Here is a 20,312-nt window from a genome sequence, read left to right as displayed (position 1 = left end):
TAAAGTCATAACATGCACAGTGAGCCTGAATAGAAAGGCTCACACACACAGTGTAAGGTAACACTATGCTTCCTAGACAGAGTTACCTCGATAAGCTGAGGAAAAACACACACAGTAAACAGTAGGCTAAGACCCCCCCCCCCAATCCTCATGTTCAACATACTTTGTGCCAGGGCTGAGCGAGACCATACCTTGCTGTTCTGTAGTAGGCGTGTCAGGTGCTCGAAGCAGTTGCTGTTGAGGAAGATGGCCTGCAGGACGGGACGGTCCGAACACAGGAACATATCCCTGATAGTGTCTGGAGGTCAGACACAGGAGAAGAAAAAAAGGGGAATGGGATATGAGAGCGATAAGGGGAAAGAGAGGATGAGAGAGAGAGAGCGAGAGCCTTCATAAACTCTTTATAAAGGCCTCTCTCTAAGTGCTTCAGTAATCATGGAAATCAAAAGTCAGGTGACAGTGGTCAACACTCAACCTATACTAGGTGCTAGTGGTAATGTAAGTAGTTCAGTAAACCACACTGGTATAAAGAGAAACCTTGTCTGAGACCTGAAGACTTGCGTTAGCTTCCTGAGCTAATGCATAGACTTTAGCTCAGTGGGGTATTGCAGCTTTGTGGCGTACATGACAATCCGGGTTCGGTCACTCACCTAGCATGTGCACCTGCAGCGCTACGAAGCGGCTCTCCCAGTGGCGGCCCAGCACCTTATGACCTTTGACCCCTTGCTGCACGGCCGCTGCCGCCGGATCAGAGTTGAGCAGTTTGAAGTAGTTCTCCAGCACCGAGCCGATCTCCACCTGTATGAATGAAGGAATGTTATTTTATTACATTTCAAATAAGGTACATTATCAAATCGATTCAGCCAATTGAAATCAATAACATACACATTATAAAAAAAATCTGAAGATGAAAAACACTATAAAGTCAACCATCCGATTCTTGTCAGAACAACACCCTCTTCCCTATATAGTGTGAGTAAAAGTGACGTTGTCTGAAGAGATAGCATCGACTCTAACTTTATCTTGGCTTGTGCTGGTGACTGTGACCTCCTCCTCAGACCAATTGGCAGTACTCCCAGAACATTGTTCTGGGAACCAAAAAGAGTATCTCAGTTTCAAGGTCTCAGTTTGGAAAGAAGAAGCCTCGTCAGTCACATGCAGAAACCAACGTTAATAATGAATAATGTAAAACATGCTTTATGACATGTTTGTATAGCAGTATACACACACACACACTACTTCTCACCCCTGGGCACTCTAAAAGCACTGACCTGTTTACATTAATATGAAATTGTATTCTATTACTATCATGAATGATTAGCTTTTTTAAACTATGATTTGTGAAAGTTCCTAAGCTATTGTTAACCGCAATTTATTGAGCTGGGAAAAGAAAACAAATCCATGTTAAAAAAATATATAATTCTAGTGACCTGGCGTTGGTCTGAGCTGCTGGCCAGGAGGGAGTGGACCACCTCCCTCAGACAGCCCAGGGTGAGCAGGGACTTCCGGTCTGGAGCCTCACTGTCCCAGTCCTCCCTGTCCATGTCTCCCCCCTCATAGTCCCCCAGCACACGCAGCAGAACCTCCATGGTGGCTGGGGAGATGGCTAGTAGAGCATTACGCTGTGGAGGGAGGAAGCCTTCATAAACGCTTTATAAGGCCTCTACATGCTTCAGAAATCATTCACAAGCAAATGTCCTGCTACAGTTTAAAGGGTAAATGAGGACCATTGCGTGCACTACAGTGCATTCGGGAAGTATTCAGTATTTCCACATTGTTACGTTACAGCCTAATTCTAAAATAGATTAAAATCGTTTTTTCCCCCCCTCATCAATCTACACACAAAACCCCATAATGACAAAGTAAAAACAGGTTAAGAAATGTTCGCAAATTTACTACAAATAAAAAACAGCATTATCACATTTATGTAAGTATTCAGACCCTTCACTCAGTACTTTGTTGAAGCACCTTAGGCAGCGATTACAGCCTCAAATGTTCTGGGGCAGTGGTTCCCAAACTTTTTATAGTCTCATACCCCTTCAAACATTCAACCTCCAGCTGCGTACCCCCTCTAGCACCAGGGTCAGCGCACTCTCAATTACTGTTTTTTACGTTACACAACCCGGCTCGTGGGAAGTGACAAAGAGCTCTTATAGGACCAGGGCATAAATAATAATAATAATCATCATCAATAATTTGGCTTTTTATTTAGCCATCTTACATATAAATCCTTATTTGTTCATAAAAAAATGTGAATAACTCACCACAGGTTAATGAGAAGGGTGTGCTTGAAAGGATGCACATAACTCTGCAATGTTGTATTGGAGAGTCTCAGTCATAAATAATTTTCCACACACAGTCTGTGCCTGTATTTAGTTTCATGCTAGTGAGGTCTGAGAATCCACTCTCACATACACTACCGTTCAAAAGTTTGGGGTCACATAGAAATATCCTTGTTATTGAAAGAAAAGCACATTTTCTATCCATTAAAATAACATCAAATTGATCAGAAATACAGTGTAGACATTGTTAATGTTGTAAAGGACTATTGTAGCTGGAAAAGGCTGATTTTTAATGGAATATCTACATAGGCGTACAGAGGCCCATTATCAGCAACCATCACTCCTATGTTCCAATGGCACTTTGTGTTAGCTAATCCACGTTTATTATTTTAAAAAGGCTAATTGATCATTAGAAAACCCTTTTGCAATTATGTTAGCACAGCTGAAAACTGTTGTCCTGATTAAAGAAGCAATAAAACTGGCCGTTAGACTAGTTGAGTATCTGGAGCATCAGCATTTGTGGGTTCGATTACAGGCTCAAAATTGCCAGAAACAAAGGACTTTCTTCTGAAACTCGTCAGTCTATTCTTGTTCTGAGAGGCTATTCCATGCAAGAAATTGCCAAGAAACTGAAGATCTCGTACAACGGCGTGTACTACTCCCTTCACAGAACAGCGCAAACTGGCTCTAACCAGAATAGAAAGAGTGGGAGGCCCCGGTGCACAACTGAGCAAGAGGACAAGTACATTAGAGTGTCTAGTTTGAGAAACAGATGCCTCACAAGTCCTCAACTGGCAGCTTCATTAAATAGTACCCGCAAAACACCAGTCTCAACATCAACAGTGAAGAGGGGACTCTGGGATGCTGGTGGTCCCAAACTTCTTCCATTTAAGAATGATGGAGGCCACTGTGTTCTTTGGGACTTTCAATGCTGCAGAAATGTTTTGGTACCCTTCCCCAGATCTGTGCCTCGACACAATCCTGTCTCGGAGCTCTACGAACAATTGCTTCAACCTCATGGCTTGGTTTTTGCTCTGACTTGCACTGTCAACTGTGGGACTTTATATAGACAGGTGTGTGCCTTTCCAAATCATGTCCAATCAATTGAATTTACCACAGGTGGACTCCAATCAAGTTATAGAAACATCTCAAGGATGATCAATGGAAACAGGATGCACCTGAGCTCAATCTCGAGTCTCATTGCAAAGGTTCTGAATAGTTATGTAAATGATGTATTTGTTTTTATTTTTAATAAATGTAAACATTTCTTTAAAAAAACGTTTTCACTTTGTCATTATGGGGAATTGACTAGATTGATGAGGATATTGTTGTATTTAATACATTTTAGAATAAGGCTGTAACGTAACAAAATGTGGAAAAAGTCTAGGGGTCTGAACACGTTCTGAACGCACTGTATAAATACCTAGGTGTCTGGTTAGACTGTAAACTCTCCTTCCAGACTCACATCAAGCATCTCCAATCCAAAATTACATTTAGTATCGGCTTCCTATTTCACAACAAAGCCTCCTTCACTCACGCTGCCAAACATACCCTCATAAAACTGACTATCCTACCAATCCTTGACTTCGGTGATGACATTTACAAAATAGCCTCCAACACTCTACTCAGCAAACTGGATGTAGTCTATGACAGTGCCATCCGTTTTGTCACCAAAGCCCCATATACTACCCACCACTGCGACCTGTATGCAATCGTTGGCTGGCCTTCACTACATATTTGTCGCCAAACCCACTGGCTCCAGGTCATCTATAAGCCGCTGCTAGGTAAAGCCCCACCTTAGCTCACTGGTCACCATAGCAACACCCACTCGTAGCACACGCTCCAGCAGGTATATTTCACCGGTCATGCTCAAAGCCAACACTTCCTTTGGCCGCCTTTCCTTCCGGTTCTCTGCTGCCAATGACTGGAATGAATTGCAAAAATCACTGAAGCTGGAGACGTATCTCCCTAACTAACTTTAAGCATCAGCTGTCAGAGCAGCTTACCTCCACTGTACCTGTACACAGCCAATCTGTAAATAGCACACCCAACTAGCTCATTCCCATATTATTACTTAACCTCTTGCACCCCAGTATCTCTACTTGCACATCATTATCTGCACATCTATCACTCCAGTGTTAATGCTAAATTGTAATTATTTAGCCTCTAGGGCCTATTTATTGCCTTACCTCCCTACATTTGCACACACTGTACATAGATTTTTCTATTGCGTTATTGATTGTACGTTTGTTTATGTGTAACTCTGTGTTGTTGTTTTTGTCACACTGCTTTGCTTTATCTTGGCCAGGTAGCAGTTGTAAATGACAACTGGCTAAATAAAGGTGAAATAAAAAAATAAAGCCTTCTGTTGTTCTCATGTGGCAAACATGACTTTATATGCGGGGACAGTGTAGGGTCACATGACTTTATATGCGGGGATAGTGTAGGGTCACATGACTTTATATGCGGGGACAGTGTAGGGTCACATGACTTTATATGCGGGGATAGTGTAGGGTCACATGACTTTATATGCGGGGACAGTGTAGGGTCACATGACTTTATATGCGGGGACAGTGTAGGGTCACATGACTTTATATGCGGGGACAGTGTAGGGTCACATGACTTTATATGCGGGGACAGTGTAGGGTCACATGACTTTATATGCGGGGACAGTGTAGGGTCACATGACTTTATATGCGGGGACAGTGTAGGGTCACATGACTTTATATGCGGGGACAGTGTAGGGTCACATGACTTTATATGCGGGGACAGTGTAGGGTCACATGACTTTATATGCGGGGACAGTGTAGGGTCACATGACTTTATATGCGGGGACAGTGTAGGGTCACATGACTTTATATGCGGGGACAGTGTAGGGTCACATGACTTTATATGCGGGGACAGTGTAGGGTCACATGACTTTATATGCGGGGACAGTGTAGGGTCACATGACTTTATATGCGGGGACAGTGTAGGGTCACATGACTTTATATGCGGGGACAGTGTAGGGTCACATGACTTTATATGCTGGGACAGTGTAGGGTCACATGACTTTATATGCTGGGACAGTGTAGGGTCACATGACTTTATATGCGGGGATAGTGTAGGGTCACATGACTTTATATGCGGGGATAGTGTAGGGTCACATGACTTTATATGCGGGGATAGTGTAGGGTCACATGACTTTATATGCGGGGATAGTGTAGGGTCACATGACTTTATATGCGGGGACAGTGTAGGGTCACATGACTTTATATGCGGGGATAGTGTAGGGTCACATGACTTTATATGCGGGGACAGTGTAGGGTCACATGACTTTATATGCGGGGATAGTGTAGGGTCACATGACTTTATATGCGGGGATAGTGTAGGGTCACATGACTTTATATGCTGGGATAGTGTAGGGTCACATGACTTTATATGCTGGGATAGTGTAGGGTCACATGACTTTATATGCGGGGATAGTGTAGGGTCACATGACTTTATATGCGGGGATAGTGTAGGGTCACATGACTTTATATGCGGGGATAGTGTAGGGTCACATGACTTTATATGCGGGGACAGTGTAGGGTCACATGACTTTATATGCGGGGACAGTGTAGGGTCACATGACTTTATATGCGGGGACAGTGTAGGGTCACATGACTTTATATGCTGGGATAGTGTAGGGTGAAAAGAGTGCATCTTGATTCTCACCTGTCCCCCTGCCACGATGGCTCCAAACAGGTGTAACAGACAGCATTTCAGACTGTCCTTAAGGTGTTCACTCTCCTGGAAGCACTCTGAAACACACAGTCAGTGGACATGGAACACTGTGGGTGTTTTGTTAACTATGCAAATATAACACCCACAACATGAGGTCAGTCTGGTCTGGTGCTGAGAGAATGGCCTCTTGAATGGCTGCCTGTAGCAGTCTGGTCTGGTGCTGAGAGAACGGCCTCTTGAATGGCTGCCTGTAGCAGTCTGGTCTGGTGCTGAGAGAATGGCCTCTTGAATGGCTGCCTGTAGCAGTCTGGTCTGGTGCTGAGAGAACGGCCTCTTGAATGGCTGCCTGTAGCAGTCTGGTCTGGTGCTGAGAGAACGGCCTCTTGAATGGCTGCCTGTAGCAGTCTGGTCTGGTGCTGAGAGAACGGCCTCTTGAATGGCTGCCTGTAGCAGTCTGGTCTGGTGCTGAGAGAACGGCCTCTTGAATGGCTGCCTGTAGCAGTCTGGTCTGGTGCTGAGAGAACGGCCTCTTGAATGGCTGCCTGTAGCAGTCTGGTCTGGTGCTGAGAGAATGGCCTCTTGAATGGCTGCCTGTAGCAGTCTGGTCTGGTGCTGAGAGAACGGCCTCTTGAATGGCTGCCTGTAGCAGTCTGGTCTGGTGCTGAGAGAATGGCCTCTTGAATGGCTGCCTGTAGCAGTCTGGTCTGGTGCTGAGAGAACGGCCTCTTGAATGGCTGCCTGTAGCAGTCTGGTCTGGTGCTGAGAGAACGGCCTCTTGAATGGCTGCCTGTAGCAGTCTGGTCTGGTGCTGAGAGAACGGCCTCTTGAATGGCTGCCTGTAGCAGTCTGGTCTGGTGCTGAGAGAACGGCCTCTTGAATGGCTGCCTGTAGCAGTCTGGTCTGGTGCTGAGAGAACGGCCTCTTGAATGGCTGCCTGTAGCAGTCTGGTCTGGTGCTGAGAGAACGGCCTCTTGAATGGCTGCCTGTAGCAGTCTGGTCTGGTGCTGAGAGAACGGCCTCTTGAATGGCTGCCTGTCTCGCTCATACAAACAGTACATTCATTCACTCACATGCACACAGTCACACACGCATCACACACACCATGACATGCACACACACGCACACATGCCCACAGACACACAGTCTCTATCATGTTCCCTTGGGGCCAGTCTGTTCAGTCATACATTAACTTATCTGTCAACACATCCCAGTGAGGAGCTACAGCAGCATGGCCTCCCAGGTCAGCACCGTTCCCTCTACAGGCCAACCCCAGACAGAAGCAAATCAATCTCAGAGGGATAAGGCTAGGCCAGAACCAATGATCCCAGACAAGACAGATGGTTCTCCACACACCTCGTCCTCCACACACCTCGTCCTCCACACACCTCGTCCCCATTTCTTTCACACACTATTCCTCACTCCCTCTACTGTACCAGTCATATCCTCTCAGAGCCTCCCACACTTGACACACACACGGGCATGCGCTAACACACACGCGTGTGCGCACACTGTGGCAGGTTGCTGGAGTGGGCTTGAGGCGACTGGCTGGAGCTGAAGAGTTCTCTCTGTGGTGTTGACAGAACCACAGACACAAAGAGAGGCTGTTTGTTCCAAGATGGCCGCTGTCGCCAGAGGCCCAAACAGCCACCGTTCACTATCAGGCTGATCTAGACAGCCTGGCAAACAGACTGAGGAGAGGACACAAAGACTGGATTCATCTGGGATAGAGAGAGAGGACGGAAAGAGTCAGAGGTATGAGGAAGAATAGAGTGAGGAAGGAAAGAGAGTGGAGCTCTGAGGGGAGGGCTGTTCCTAAGCTGGGAGAGGAAAGAGAGTGGAGCTCTGAGGGGAGGCTGTTCCTAAGCTGGGAGAGGAAAGAGAGTGGAGCTCTGAGGGGAGGCTGTTCCTAAGCTGGGAGAGGAAAGAGAGTGGAGCTCTGAGGGGAGGCTGTTCCTAAGCTGGGAGAGGAAAGAGAGTGGAGCTCTGAGGGGAGGCTGTTCCTAAGCTGGGAGAGGAAAGAGAGTGGAGCTCTGAGGGGAGGCTGTTCCTAAGCTGGGAGAGGAAAGAGAGTGGAGCTCTGAGGGGAGGCTGTTCCTAAGCTGGGAGAGGAAAGAGAGTGGAGCTCTGAGGGGAGGCTGTTCCTAAGCTGGGAGAGGAAAGAGAGTGGAGCTCTGAGGGGAGGCTGTTCCTAAGCTGGGAGAGGAAAGAGAGTGGAGCTCTGAGGGGAGGCTGTTCCTAAGCTGGGAGAGGAAAGAGAGTGGAGCTCTGAGGGGAGGCTGTTCCTAAGCTGGGAGAGGAAAGAGAGTGGAGCTCTGAGGGGAGGCTGTTCCTAAGCTGGGAGAGGAAAGAGAGTGGAGCTCTGAGGGGAGGCTGTTCCTAAACTGGGAGAGGAAAGAGAGTGGAGCTCTGAGGGGAGGCTGTTCCTAAGCTGGGAGAGGAAAGAGAGTGGAGCTCTGAGGGGAGGCTGTTCCTAAGCTGGGAGAGGAAAGAGAGTGGAGCTCTGAGGGGAGGCTGTTCCTAAGCTGGGAGAGGAAAGAGAGTGGAGCTCTGAGGGGAGGCTGTTCCTAAGCTGGGAGAGGAAAGAGAGTGGAGCTCTGAGGGGAGGCTGTTCCTAAGCTGGGAGAGGAAAGAGAGTGGAGCTCTGAGGGGAGGCTGTTCCTAAACTGGGAGAGGAAAGAGAGTGGAGCTCTGAGGGGAGGCTGTTCCTAAGCTGGGAGAGGAAAGAGAGTGGAGCTCTGTGGGGAGGCTGTTCCTAAACTGGGAGAGGAAAGAGAGTGGAGCTCTGAGGGGAGGCTGTTCCTTAACTGGGAGAGGAAAGCAGGGAAGTGTGATCTGTTTTCTCTAGAGAGTTGCTGCTTTTCATTGAGTAGAACATGGCTTCCTCATTCACTACTGTCAATGACCACACTGAATTTCCCCCACTGAATGACCCCACTAGAGAGGATAACTGGGTTGTGTTCATTAAGGAGAAAATGTTTTGAAAAAGAAATCAAACTCACGGTAGAAGAAGGGGACAAACTCCACGGTGAGAGGAGCTGCTTTGTATTTCTGTCTGCTCTTCTCCACTGTACTCCGCTGGTCCCTGGAGGCAACAGGCAAACGCAAAACACATGGTGTCAGAAAAAGACCCCCTGTCCACACTCTGTATGTGTGTATGTGAGCAGGAACCCTGCTGGGAGGGTTTAGCACAGGATTAGAACCAACACTACTTGGATTGATTTGTGAAATGTTTTGGCACTTTGGAAAAAACTACTTCTATACTAATTAGCTAAACCAAGCCGAGCTGTACTGTGAAAAAACAACAACATCCAAGCCAGCACATTACGATTGTAGTGTTTTCAGAAGTGTAACACTAGAATTGACCATGGTGGAATAAGTACACTCATTTATATATTAATAACATTTATACATTTGTATGTACATATTCGTATTCATTCCTTTACACTTGTGTGTATAAGGTCGTTGTGTGAAATTGCTAGGTTATATGACTTGTCAGATATTACTGCATGGTCGGAACTAGAAGCACAAGCATTTCGCTACACGTGCATGAACACCTGCTAGCCCCGTGTATGCTGACAGAGACCTTCGATTTAATGATGCTAGATCCTAAGAGCGTTGTCCCGAGTGCTTCAGTACCCACTAGAGCCCCGGTGCTTAATGCATGCTTGACCCTGCTCCTCCAGTACCCAGAGCCCTTCCACTTACTGTGCATCAGTGGAGGCCGCTGATGGGAGAATGGCTCATAATAATGTCTGGAATGGAGTTCATGGAATGGTATGACACGCGTGTTCCATTCACTCCATTCCAGCCATTATTATGAGCCATTCTCCCCTTACTGTGGATCTATTACAGTTCCATCTATTATTAGGTCTAGTCCTGTACTAACACACCTGGCTCAACCAATCACATGATCTATCAACAGTTAACAAGGTCCATCTCACCATCTATAAGATCAAGCTCACGATTTATGATAAGTTAAGAAGGTCAATCACACAATCCATGATCAGTTAAGGTCACAGGATCTATGATCAGTTAAGGTCACATGATCCATGATCAGTTAAGGTCACAGGCTCTATGATCAGTTAAGGTCACAGGCTCTATGATCAGTTAAGGTCACAGGATCTATGATCAGTTAAGGTCACAGGATCTATGATCAGTTAAGGTCACAGGATCTATGATCAGTTAAGGTCACAGGATCTATGATCAGTTAAGGTCACAGGATCTATGATCAGTTAAGGTCACAGGATCTATGATCAGTTAAGGTCACAGGATCTATGATCAGTTAAGGTCACAGGATCTATGATCAGTTAAGGTCAATCAGGTACTGGAAAAGATGAAATAGATGGACTAAGTGGAATGGTTGGGGTCACATCAGGAGATGTTTGGGGAAGGAAACATTGTTCACCATCTGCTCCAGGGCTTTCTTGACAAATAAATGTCACTGTCATTGTGACTTCCCTGGTTAAATAAAGGATAATACATAAAGGATAATAAATGAACTCTGCTAGAGTTAGTAACTTTGTGTACCCGCAGGTGCGATGTCTCCAGTTCCGGTAGGGGTCGTACAGGCTCTCGCAGAAGGCCAGAGAGTGGCGGACAAACTCCTCGGCCTGAGTCTGGTCCACCATCTCCTTCTCCTTGGTCTTACTCTTCAGCTGTAGGAGAGAGCATGGTGAGGCTAGAAGACAGACAGGAATGTGTAATCTCACAGGAATGTACCTACTTAATCATTGTTGACTTCCTAAAAATAATTTTGTTCAAATCTGTTTTGAAACAGACTAGCACGAATGCAGACACATCTCTATAACTAATCATTGTGACAGGGTAAAAATACTTTATTTTTGTGCAGGTCGGTTTTGAAACTTGTTTTCAAAAGGCAACAGAGTCAGGAAAGCGATGATCGGGGGAGAAGAGGGTGGATAAGGGGGGAGAAGAGGGTGGATAAGGGGGGAGAAGAGGGTGGATAAGGGGGTGGAGAAGAGGGTGGATAAGGGGGGAGAAGAGGGTGGATAAGGAGGGAGAAGAGGGTGGATAAGGAGGGAGAAGAGGGTGGATAAGGAGGGAGAAGAGGGTGGATAAGGAGGGAGAAGAGGGTGGATAAGGGGGAGAAGAGGGAGGGAGAAGAGGGTGGATAAGGAGGGAGAAGAGGGTGGATAAGGAGGGAGAAGAGGGTGGATAAGGAGGGAGAAGAGGGTGGATAAGGAGGGAGAAGACGGTGGATAAGGAGGGAGAAGCGGGGGGAGAAGAGGGTGGATAAGGGGGGAGAAGAGGGTGGATAAGGGGGGAGAAGAGGGTGGATAAGGAGGGAGAAGAGGGTGGATAAGGAGGGAGAAGAGGGTGGATAAGGAGGGAGAAGAGGGTGGATAAGGAGGGAGAAGAGGGTGGATAAGGAGGGAGAAGAGGGTGGATAAGGAGGGAGAAGAGGGTGGATAAGGAGGGAGAGGAGGGTGGATAAGGAGGGAGAGAAATCATACCTGCTGGATGTAGAGCGTTGTCATGGTGATGACATGGTTGATGTAGGAGCAGGTGCCAATCTCCTCGACATTGGACAGGTTCCTGCAGAGAGAGAGTCATAGCCTGTTATAGTAGGGACAGGTTCCAACAGAGAGAGAGAGTCATGTCTGTTATAGTAGGGACAGGTTCCAACAGAGAGAGAGAGTCATGTCTGTTATAGTAGGGACAGGTTCCAACAGAGAGAGAGAGTCATGTCTGTTATAGTAGGGACAGGTTCCAACAGAGAGAGAGAGTCATGTCTGTTATAGTAGGGACAGGTTCCAACAGAGAGAGAGTCATGTCTGTTATAGTAGGGACAGGTTCCAACAGAGAGAGAGTCATGTCTGTTATAGTAGGGACAGGTTCCAACAGAGAGCGAGTCATGCCTGTTATAGTAGGGACAGGTTCCAACAGAGAGAGAGAGAGAGAGAGAGAGAGTCATGTCTGTTATAGTAGGGACAGGTTCCAACAGAGAGAGAGAGTCATGCCTGTTATAGTAGGGACAGGTTCCAACAGAGAGAGAGAGTCATGCCTGTTATAGTAGGGACAGGTTCCAACAGAGAGAGTCATGCCTGTTATAGTAGGGACAGGTTCCAACAGAGAGAGAGAGTCATGCCTGTTATAGTAGGGACAGGTTCCAACAGAGAGAGAGAGTCATGTCTGTTATAGTAGGGACAGGTTCCAACAGAGAGAGAGAGTCATGTCTGTTATAGTAGGGACAGGTTCCAACAGAGAGAGAGAGTCATGTCTGTTATAGTAGGGACAGGTTCCAACAGAGAGAGAGAGTCATGTCTGTTATAGTAGGGACAGGTTCCAACAGAGAGAGAGAGTCATGTCTGTTATAGTAGGGACAGGTTCCAACAGAGAGAGAGAGTCATGTCTGTTATAGTAGGGACAGGTTCCAACAGAGAGAGAGAGTCATGTCTGTTATAGTAGGGACAGGTTCCAACAGAGAGAGAGAGTCATGTCTGTTATAGTAGGGACAGGTTCCAACAGAGAGAGAGAGTCATGTCTGTTATAGTAGGGACAGGTTCCAACAGAGAGAGAGAGTCATGCCTGTTATAGTAGGGACAGGTTCCAACAGAGAGAGAGGTCATGTCTGTTATAGTAGGGACAGGTTCCAACAGAGAGAGAGAGTCATGCCTGTTATAGTAGGGACAGGTTCCAACGAGAGAGAGAGGAGAGAGTCATGCCTGTTATAGTAGGGACAGGTTCCAACAGAGAGAGAGAGTCATGCCTGTTATAGTAGGGACAGGTTCCAACAGAGAGATTGAAGTGCATTCCCGAAAGCTCTGTTATAGTAGGGACAGGTTCCAACAGGAGAGAGATCATGTCTGTTATAGTAGGGACAGGTTCCAACAGAGAGAGTCATGCCTGTTATAGTAGGGACAGGTTCCAACAGAGAGAGAGTGTCATGCCTGTTATAGTAGGGACAGGTTCCAACAGGAGAGAGAGTCATGCCTGTTATAGTAGGGACAGGTTCCAACAGAGAGAGTCATGCCTGTTATAGTAGGGACAGGTTCCAACAGAGAGAGAGAGTCATGTCTGTTATAGTAGGGACAGGTTCCAACAGAGAGAGAGAGTCATGCCTGTTATAGTAGGGACAGGTTCCAACAGAGAGAGAGAGTCATGTCTGTTATAGTAGGGACAGGTTCCAACAGAGAGAGAGAGTCATGTCTGTTATAGTAGGGACAGGTTCCAACAGAGAGAGAGAGTCATGTCTGTTATAGTAGGGACAGGTTCCAACAGAGAGAGAGAGTCATGTCTGTTATAGTAGGGACAGGTTCCAACAGAGAGAGAGAGTCATGTCTGTTATAGTAGGGACAGGTTCCAACAGAGAGAGTCATGCCTGTATTATATTTTTTTATAGTAGCTCATCATCCATCACTACAAAGCTGGACCAATGAGTAGCCAGCTACATTTGACAATTAGAAATAGCTATTGATTTTCCGGTTCATTAAGAACCAGAAACTAAAATGGGTGTTTTTGGTTGTTGAGGCAATTAGACCAAGCCCATTTCAAGGTTCTTTCTAAAAGAAATGACAAGTTATTTCAGAATATGAAGGTAAGATAGCTGGCTAACTCATTGATCCTGCTTTGTTGCATATCCCTCAGGGTCATGTTCATGACGGCACCATATAGAAGACTACAGACTGAAGCAGCCAGGGAGACATTTTCACTTGTTTTCACTTTCCGTTGAAAAAACCTTTGTTGCGAGCCCTACTGAACCGCCTACCTACTGCTGGAAGACCGTTTAAAACCAGGGGAACTAAGACCTGTCAACCTTGGCTAGAGTGGTTCCTATCAATAGACATTACCTAGAAGAGGTCCAACCCACAGAATTAGAAATTATTCAAATTCCATGGTCCAATCCCATACTCAACCTCCATAATATGGACTGACTGGACCCGTACAACCAGGCCTAGGTAGGTGGAGGGGCCAGTCTACTGGACCCGTACAACCAGGCCTGGGTAGGTGGAGGGGCCAGACTACTGGACCCGTACAACCAGGCCTGGGTAGGTGGAGGGGCCAGTCTACTGGACCCGTACAACCAGGCCTGGGTAGGTGGAGGGGCCAGACTACTGGACCCGTACAACCAGGCCTGGGTAGGTGGAGGGGCCAGACTACTGGACCCGTACAACCAGGCCTGGGTAGGTGGAGGGGCCAGACTACTGGACCCGTACAACCAGGCCTGGGTAGGTGGAGGGGCCAGACTACTGGACCCGTACAACCAGGCCTGGGTAGGTGGAGGGGCCAGACTACTGGACCCGTACAACCAGGCCTGGGTAGGTGGAGGGGCCAGACTACTGCTTCTGGTCCTACAGACACACCACAGACCAACCTGCAGATGACGATGAGGAACTTGACCAGCAGGAGGGCCAGGTTCTGCTGCTCCTGCTCCAGGCCGTCCGAGGCCTTCTGGACACACTGGAGCAGCTGGTGCCGCAACACCTGCAGGATGTTGTCTGGCAGCAGGGTCATCACTGGAGGCACCTCCTCCAACCTGGGGAGGAGGGAGAGAGAGAGAGAAAGGGGTGAAATAAGGGAAACACCAAAACATGCTGCGTGCCACACGCATCCGCACACACACGCCCTGCCATCCAGGACATTTATACCAGGCGGTGTCAGAGGAAGGCCCTAAAAGTTGTCAAAGACTCCATCCACCCTAGTCATAGACTGTTCTCTCTGCTACCGCACGGCAAGCGGTACCGATGCACCAAGCGCACACACACACACAAATAAACCCACCCAAACTTCTAAGGCCTTCAGGTACGTTACACACATCTACACTACATTCACACACATATACCTAAGCAACACACCATGATAACCTTTAGACTAGTATTTGCTGATAGACTAATGTCATGAAACCATCCCCTGTACTGCTACCAGTGAACCTAGCCGTCTCTGTCCCCCTCTGCAGACAGAGGTCATCAGAGAGGAATGGGTTCTTCCTCCAACCAGACCAAGCAGAGCCCAGATGAGCATTCCCAAATCGGGGTAAGAGCGTATCGCTGGGAAAAAGCAGGACAGCTGCGGCAGAGGGGGGAGGTGGAGTGGGAAAGGGAGAGGGGGAAGTAGAGTGGGAAAGGGAGAAGGGGGAGGGAGAGAGAGAGGGGGAAGTAGAGTGGGAAAGGGAGAAGGGGGAGGGAGAGAGAAAGGCACAGCAACGAACCGACAAACGACCGTACTGGCAGATGTAATGGAAAGTAATCTGTTTCCCCTTGCTCCACACTTCACTCTCTCCAGTCCCACACACACAGACCACACAGGCTTACGTAACCGTCATCTGACAGGACTGACTGGGCATTTCACTGGTCATGTGACCAGACCACAGCTGGAAGAGCAGAGAAGCACATCACCTCTCACTCGCTCTTTCCCTCTGTCTCTCTCTATACTGCATGTGCTTCTTCTCCCTGAACGCTCTCAAACAATGGATGCGGCCGTGCATACATACAGACATGCACAGAACCCTCACACCAACACAGATTCCAGAGCTGGTTATGGAACACCAACACAGATTCCAGAGCTGGTTAAGGAACACCAACACAGATTCCAGAGCTGGTTAAGGAACACCAACACAGATTCCAGAGCTGGTTAAGGAACACCAACACAGATTCCAGAGCTGGTTATGGAACACCAACACAGATTCCAGAGCTGGTTATGGAAAACCAACACAGATTCCAGAGCTGGTTAAGGAACACCAACACAGATTCCAGAGCTGGTTAAGGAACACCAACACAGTCTCCAGAGCTGGTTAAGGAACACCAACACAGATTCCAGAGCTGGTTATGGAACACCAACACAGTTTCCAGAGCTGGTTATGGAACACCAACACAGATTCCAGAGCTGGTTATGGAACACCAACACAGTTTCCAGAGCTGGTTATGGAACACCAACACAGATTCCAGAGCTGGTTATGGAACACCAACACAGATTCCAGAGCTGGTTATGGAACACCAACACAGATTCCAGAGCTGGTTATGGAACACCAACACAGATTCCAGAGCTGGTTAAGGAACACCAACACAGATTCCAGAGCTGGTTATGGAACACCAACACAGATTCCAGAGCTGGTTATGGAACACCAACACAGATTCCAGAGCTGGTTATGGAACACCAACACAGATTCCAGAGCTGGTTAAGGAACACCAACACAGATTCCAGAGCTGGTTATGGAACACCAACACAGATTCCAGAGCTGGTTATGGAACACCAACACAGATTCCAGAGCTGGTTAAGGAACACCAACACAGATTCCAGAGCTGGTTATGGAACACCAACACAGATTCCAGAGCTGGTTAAGGAACACCAACACAGATTCCAGAGCTGGTTAAGGAACACCAACACAGATTCCAGAGCTGGTTATGGAACACCAACACAGATTCCAGAGCTGGTTATGGAACACCAACACAGTTTCCAGAGCTGGTTATGGAACACCAACACAGATTCCAGAGCTGGTTAAGGAACACCAACACAGATTCCAGAGCTGGTTAAGTTTTTCTGTCATGCTGCTCACTTGCATCAAACATACTGTACATGTAGCCCCAGCTAGATTTGGCTGAGATTGGGTGTGTACTGTGCACACTTAACGCAGACACATGCAGAGGTGTGGACTCGAGTCACAAATTTGATGACTTGAGACTCAACTTGACGGAAAATAAAATAACTTGAGACTTGACTTGAAGCTTAGGACTCGACTGACTTGAGACTGATAACCGGGTTTTGTAACGTTTTGTCACATTTTGTGGCACAGAGTCTCCGTGAATTACTCTCCACGCAGCCCGACACAGTCTCCCAGGCAGGCCGCGTGATCCTGCTGCACCCAGGCAGGCCGCGTGATCCTGCTGCACACAGGCAGGCCGCGTGATCCTGCTGCACACAGGCAGGCCGCGTGATCCTGCTGCACACAGGCAGGCCGCGTGATCCTGCTGCACACAGGCAGGCCGCGTGATCCTGCTGCACACAGGCAGGCCGCGTGATCCTGCTGCACACAGGCAGGCCGCGTGATCCTGCTGCACACAGGCAGGCCGCATGATCCTGCTGCACACAGGCAGGCCGCGTGATCCTGCTGCACACAGGCAATGAAGGTGCAAAACATAGTCTATTTCTGTATCTTGTGTTTTGAAAATGCGTCCCCGTTTATGACCCTAATGACAGGCTACATTTGCACAGCGATGGTGTGTGCTTGCATGTGTGCGCAGAGGCCGCAAGCTACTTTTTAGGGGTCACGGGTCAAAACATTTGAAAACCAATGAGCTAGAGAACAGATTGTTGATTTGCTGTACAGCTATAGGATCGGCTGCAGCACAAACAGCAAGAATATGAACCGTTTACTTTACAAGCTCACCAGCAATGGTGCATCAAGCAACAACTACTAGCATAGACCTACTGCTCTTTGGTATGTCAACATCGCTTGGAATTAAACAACCTATGAAGCATGCATTTGGAATTTATTGTTAAAATGGATTATTGCATAATCAAAATGTGTTATAGATAAAATAATGATGGCCTCAATAAATAGATAAGTATTTGTAATTGAACAAGTCATTGCCTGAAAAGACGTTTTATGTTTTTTACTTGACATGACTTGCTCTTAGAACGCATGTCTTGGATTGACTCGATATTCGACCCGTTCTACTTGGGACTTGACTTGAGACTTGGACCTTGTAACTTGCTAGTGACTTCAATAATAGTGACTTGGTCCCACCTCTGGGGCTATGCTTACCTGGAGGGTGGCTTCTCAAAGTCCACGTCTAGACATCTCTCATAGGAGCCAATGAAGATCTCCAGCCACAGCTTCAGGTAGTCTGGGTCCCTCTGTCAGAGAGAGGGATGGAAGGATGGAATCAAGGAGAAGGATGGAGAAGAGAGGGTGAGGTGAAGAGGATGTAGGTGGAGAAGAGGGGGAGGAAGAAGAGGAGGGAGAAGGAAAGAAACAGATGTTAGTGGTTGTCAAGTGAAAATAGAGAGATAATGATTCCACTAACTGTAGTATGTCATGAGGGGCAGATTACAGTAAACTCAGGTAGGTAGGTGAGTGAGTGAGTGAGTGACAGTAATGAGGAGTGCACCTGTCTGCCTGAAAAACAGGCATCGCCACATTCTCTACTCCCGAGGGGAGTCACGAGCAGCTGCCGTTCAGACATTTCCTACATTCCTGGGAACAATGCAGAGAGCCAGAGGCCAGCAGCACTGTTCACAGACAGACAGACAGCACATCACCCTCCCACTGAGAATGCCAGTCATCTCCACACCCCGGCTAGCCTAAGCTCTCTCTCTGCCCAGGGTGGGGAGGTATAGAGGGAGGTAGAGAGAGGCAGGACAGGGGAGTTCCAAGGCTTGCCTGACTGACACTGATTCAGGTCAAGGGGGACTGATATGAGAAAAGGCCCAGAGTATTACTGTTGAACCAGTAGGAGTGGCAGGAATGAATACTGCTGTGTCAGACTAAGTGTTGTTCAATAAGGCACTAGGCTATATTGTTTGGTGGGGCAGTAAAGTGCTTAGTAGCATTTGTTTGACAAAGCAGTGTTTCTACACTCCTGGGGTGTAGGCTATTCACTACAAATCAAAAGGAAGAAAACAGACCGAAACCAAGAGGGATTACCAGAACTTGTCCAATAAGAAACGTTGGTTTCCGTTGCTACGGTGTGCAGTAATGAATAAATAGACCCCTGGCCCGTGCCTGCTTCGTCCGTCAGAGAGTAACACCGGTTTAAAGAGAAAACTCACCAGACTGAATGTCGGTCTGCACAATACATGGTGTTCATTCGCTTGCTGTCGCTGCGGTGTGTTAGTGAACACCCACCGTCCTTTTAGCCCTTTTCCTCATGTAGAATCGGTTTGCAAACTACGGACGGCCCTCTGTTCAGGGGTGCTACCTACTCTCAGCCGGCAGACATTCAACCATCCTACCAGTCTGTCCGTGCCTTTTGGTGATTTTCAACTGACACGTTTCATGAAGTGGTTTTCTGATGACGCCCAAAGCTCAGTTACATGTAAATGACCATGTTTCTTACATCTAGCCAATACTATTCAGGGCCTTATAAATGTGCAGTAAGGTTGGTTTTGACACTAGAGCAGGTCAGGTCTAGGAAAGCCTCAGCCTGCTGCGTGTCACAGTGGGAATGGTCCAGAAAGAATTCCAAAAGTGAGGTCATCAGAACAGCAAGTGACTTGACGGAGCGTTTGAGAGGGACTTGGATACAGAGTTCAGTACAAGTGTCTGTATATACTGGAATCAACATGGTTGTACAGTAAAAACATATGACGATCTGGTTCATTCCGCTCTGAATGCGTGTGTTCCCTCCCCTTGACTGTGTGAGCCAGAGCAGGTTTGGGCACCAGCCCCAGGGAGTGTGTGAGTGGTTAGAGAGAATGCCCTCTTTCACTGGGCAGCCGGGGAGTAGGGCTGAGACAGGGAGGGCAGAGAGAGCAGAGAGGGACACACCCTGGGCCTGCTTGCTGTGGCTCTGTTTATTTGAGGCACCGCTGCTGACCCAACACCAAGCAACACTGGCTGGATGAATTCAGATCAGATGAGCTCAACATCTGGGTAGCAACCTATTAGTAATATCTTTGAAACTATCTGACAGACTAATGATTGATGACGCATTTCCTATTAGTGTGTTTTCTTATGGTCAGCTGGTTTGAGGGGGTGGGTAATCTGGGTTTCCTGTGCCCAACATGTGACCATCCATCCTGATATCATGACCACCCCCTCCCAGACTCTTAATAACACATGACCCCATGGGACCTTCCCAACAGGGTGAATTGTGGGTTTTTATTAGTCAGCTGGTTTGGCAGGGGGTTAGACTATAACTTACTTTGTACCAAGCATGTGACCATTCCTCATTAAATCATGACGACCCCCCTCACTGAATCTTAATAACACATGACCATGTAGGACCTCACTAGCCTGAGCCTACAAGGTTATCAACATCAATCTTTCCTCAAGGAGATCCCATCAAGAGGTGAAGAGAGCATTACGAAGGACCCTGCCCTCCTCACCCTACCAAAAGGGCATGGTTGGCATGGTGACCAAGTATGACTGCTAGAGGAAATGGTGAGGGAATGGTGAGGGGCGACTCAAACCACAATGTTTCTTGTTCCTAACAGTTTCCCTGTTTTACCACAATGTCTACTGTAGATGTCCTGTTCCAAACAGTTTCTATTTTACCTATGTCTTTTATGCCTTCATGGTCCATCTATGGTCACCTTCTCCTCCCCATCAGTCTCCAGTACTCACTATCCTGGGATTGACTGATGTCACGGCACCAGAAGTATTTATAGTGCACACATGGGAGGGGCTAAACCGCGAGGTGTGGT

General features: G+C 47.5%; 1 protein-coding gene across 4 annotated transcripts in view; it reads right to left on the bottom strand.

Moving 5' to 3' along the window:
* LOC106573958 (neurobeachin-like 1) overlaps positions 1–20,312 on the bottom strand; it is a 61,519-nt gene that overhangs the window by 36,018 nt on the left and 5,189 nt on the right. For all 4 annotated transcript variants that reach the window (XM_082963654.1, XM_082963655.1, XM_082963656.1 and 1 more), the window contains exons 3-11: positions 17,710–17,801; positions 14,323–14,484; positions 11,462–11,543; positions 10,515–10,642; positions 8,987–9,069; positions 5,979–6,064; positions 1,431–1,622; positions 651–798; positions 192–298 (exon numbers count right to left, since the gene is read on the bottom strand). In XM_082963654.1, coding sequence (XP_082819780.1) covers positions 192–298; positions 651–798; positions 1,431–1,622; positions 5,979–6,064; positions 8,987–9,069; positions 10,515–10,642; positions 11,462–11,543; positions 14,323–14,484; positions 17,710–17,801 — 1,080 coding nt within the window. The remainder of the gene's footprint in view (positions 1–191; positions 299–650; positions 799–1,430; positions 1,623–5,978; positions 6,065–8,986; positions 9,070–10,514; positions 10,643–11,461; positions 11,544–14,322; positions 14,485–17,709; positions 17,802–20,312) is intronic.

The sequence above is a fragment of the Salmo salar genome, chromosome 17, assembly GCF_965601325.2.
Source record: "Salmo salar chromosome 17, fSalSal1, whole genome shotgun sequence".
Lineage (NCBI taxonomy): Eukaryota > Metazoa > Chordata > Actinopteri > Salmoniformes > Salmonidae > Salmo > Salmo salar.
The sequence above is the reverse complement of the archived record's forward strand: the minus strand, read 5'-3'. Positions and strand labels throughout refer to the sequence as shown.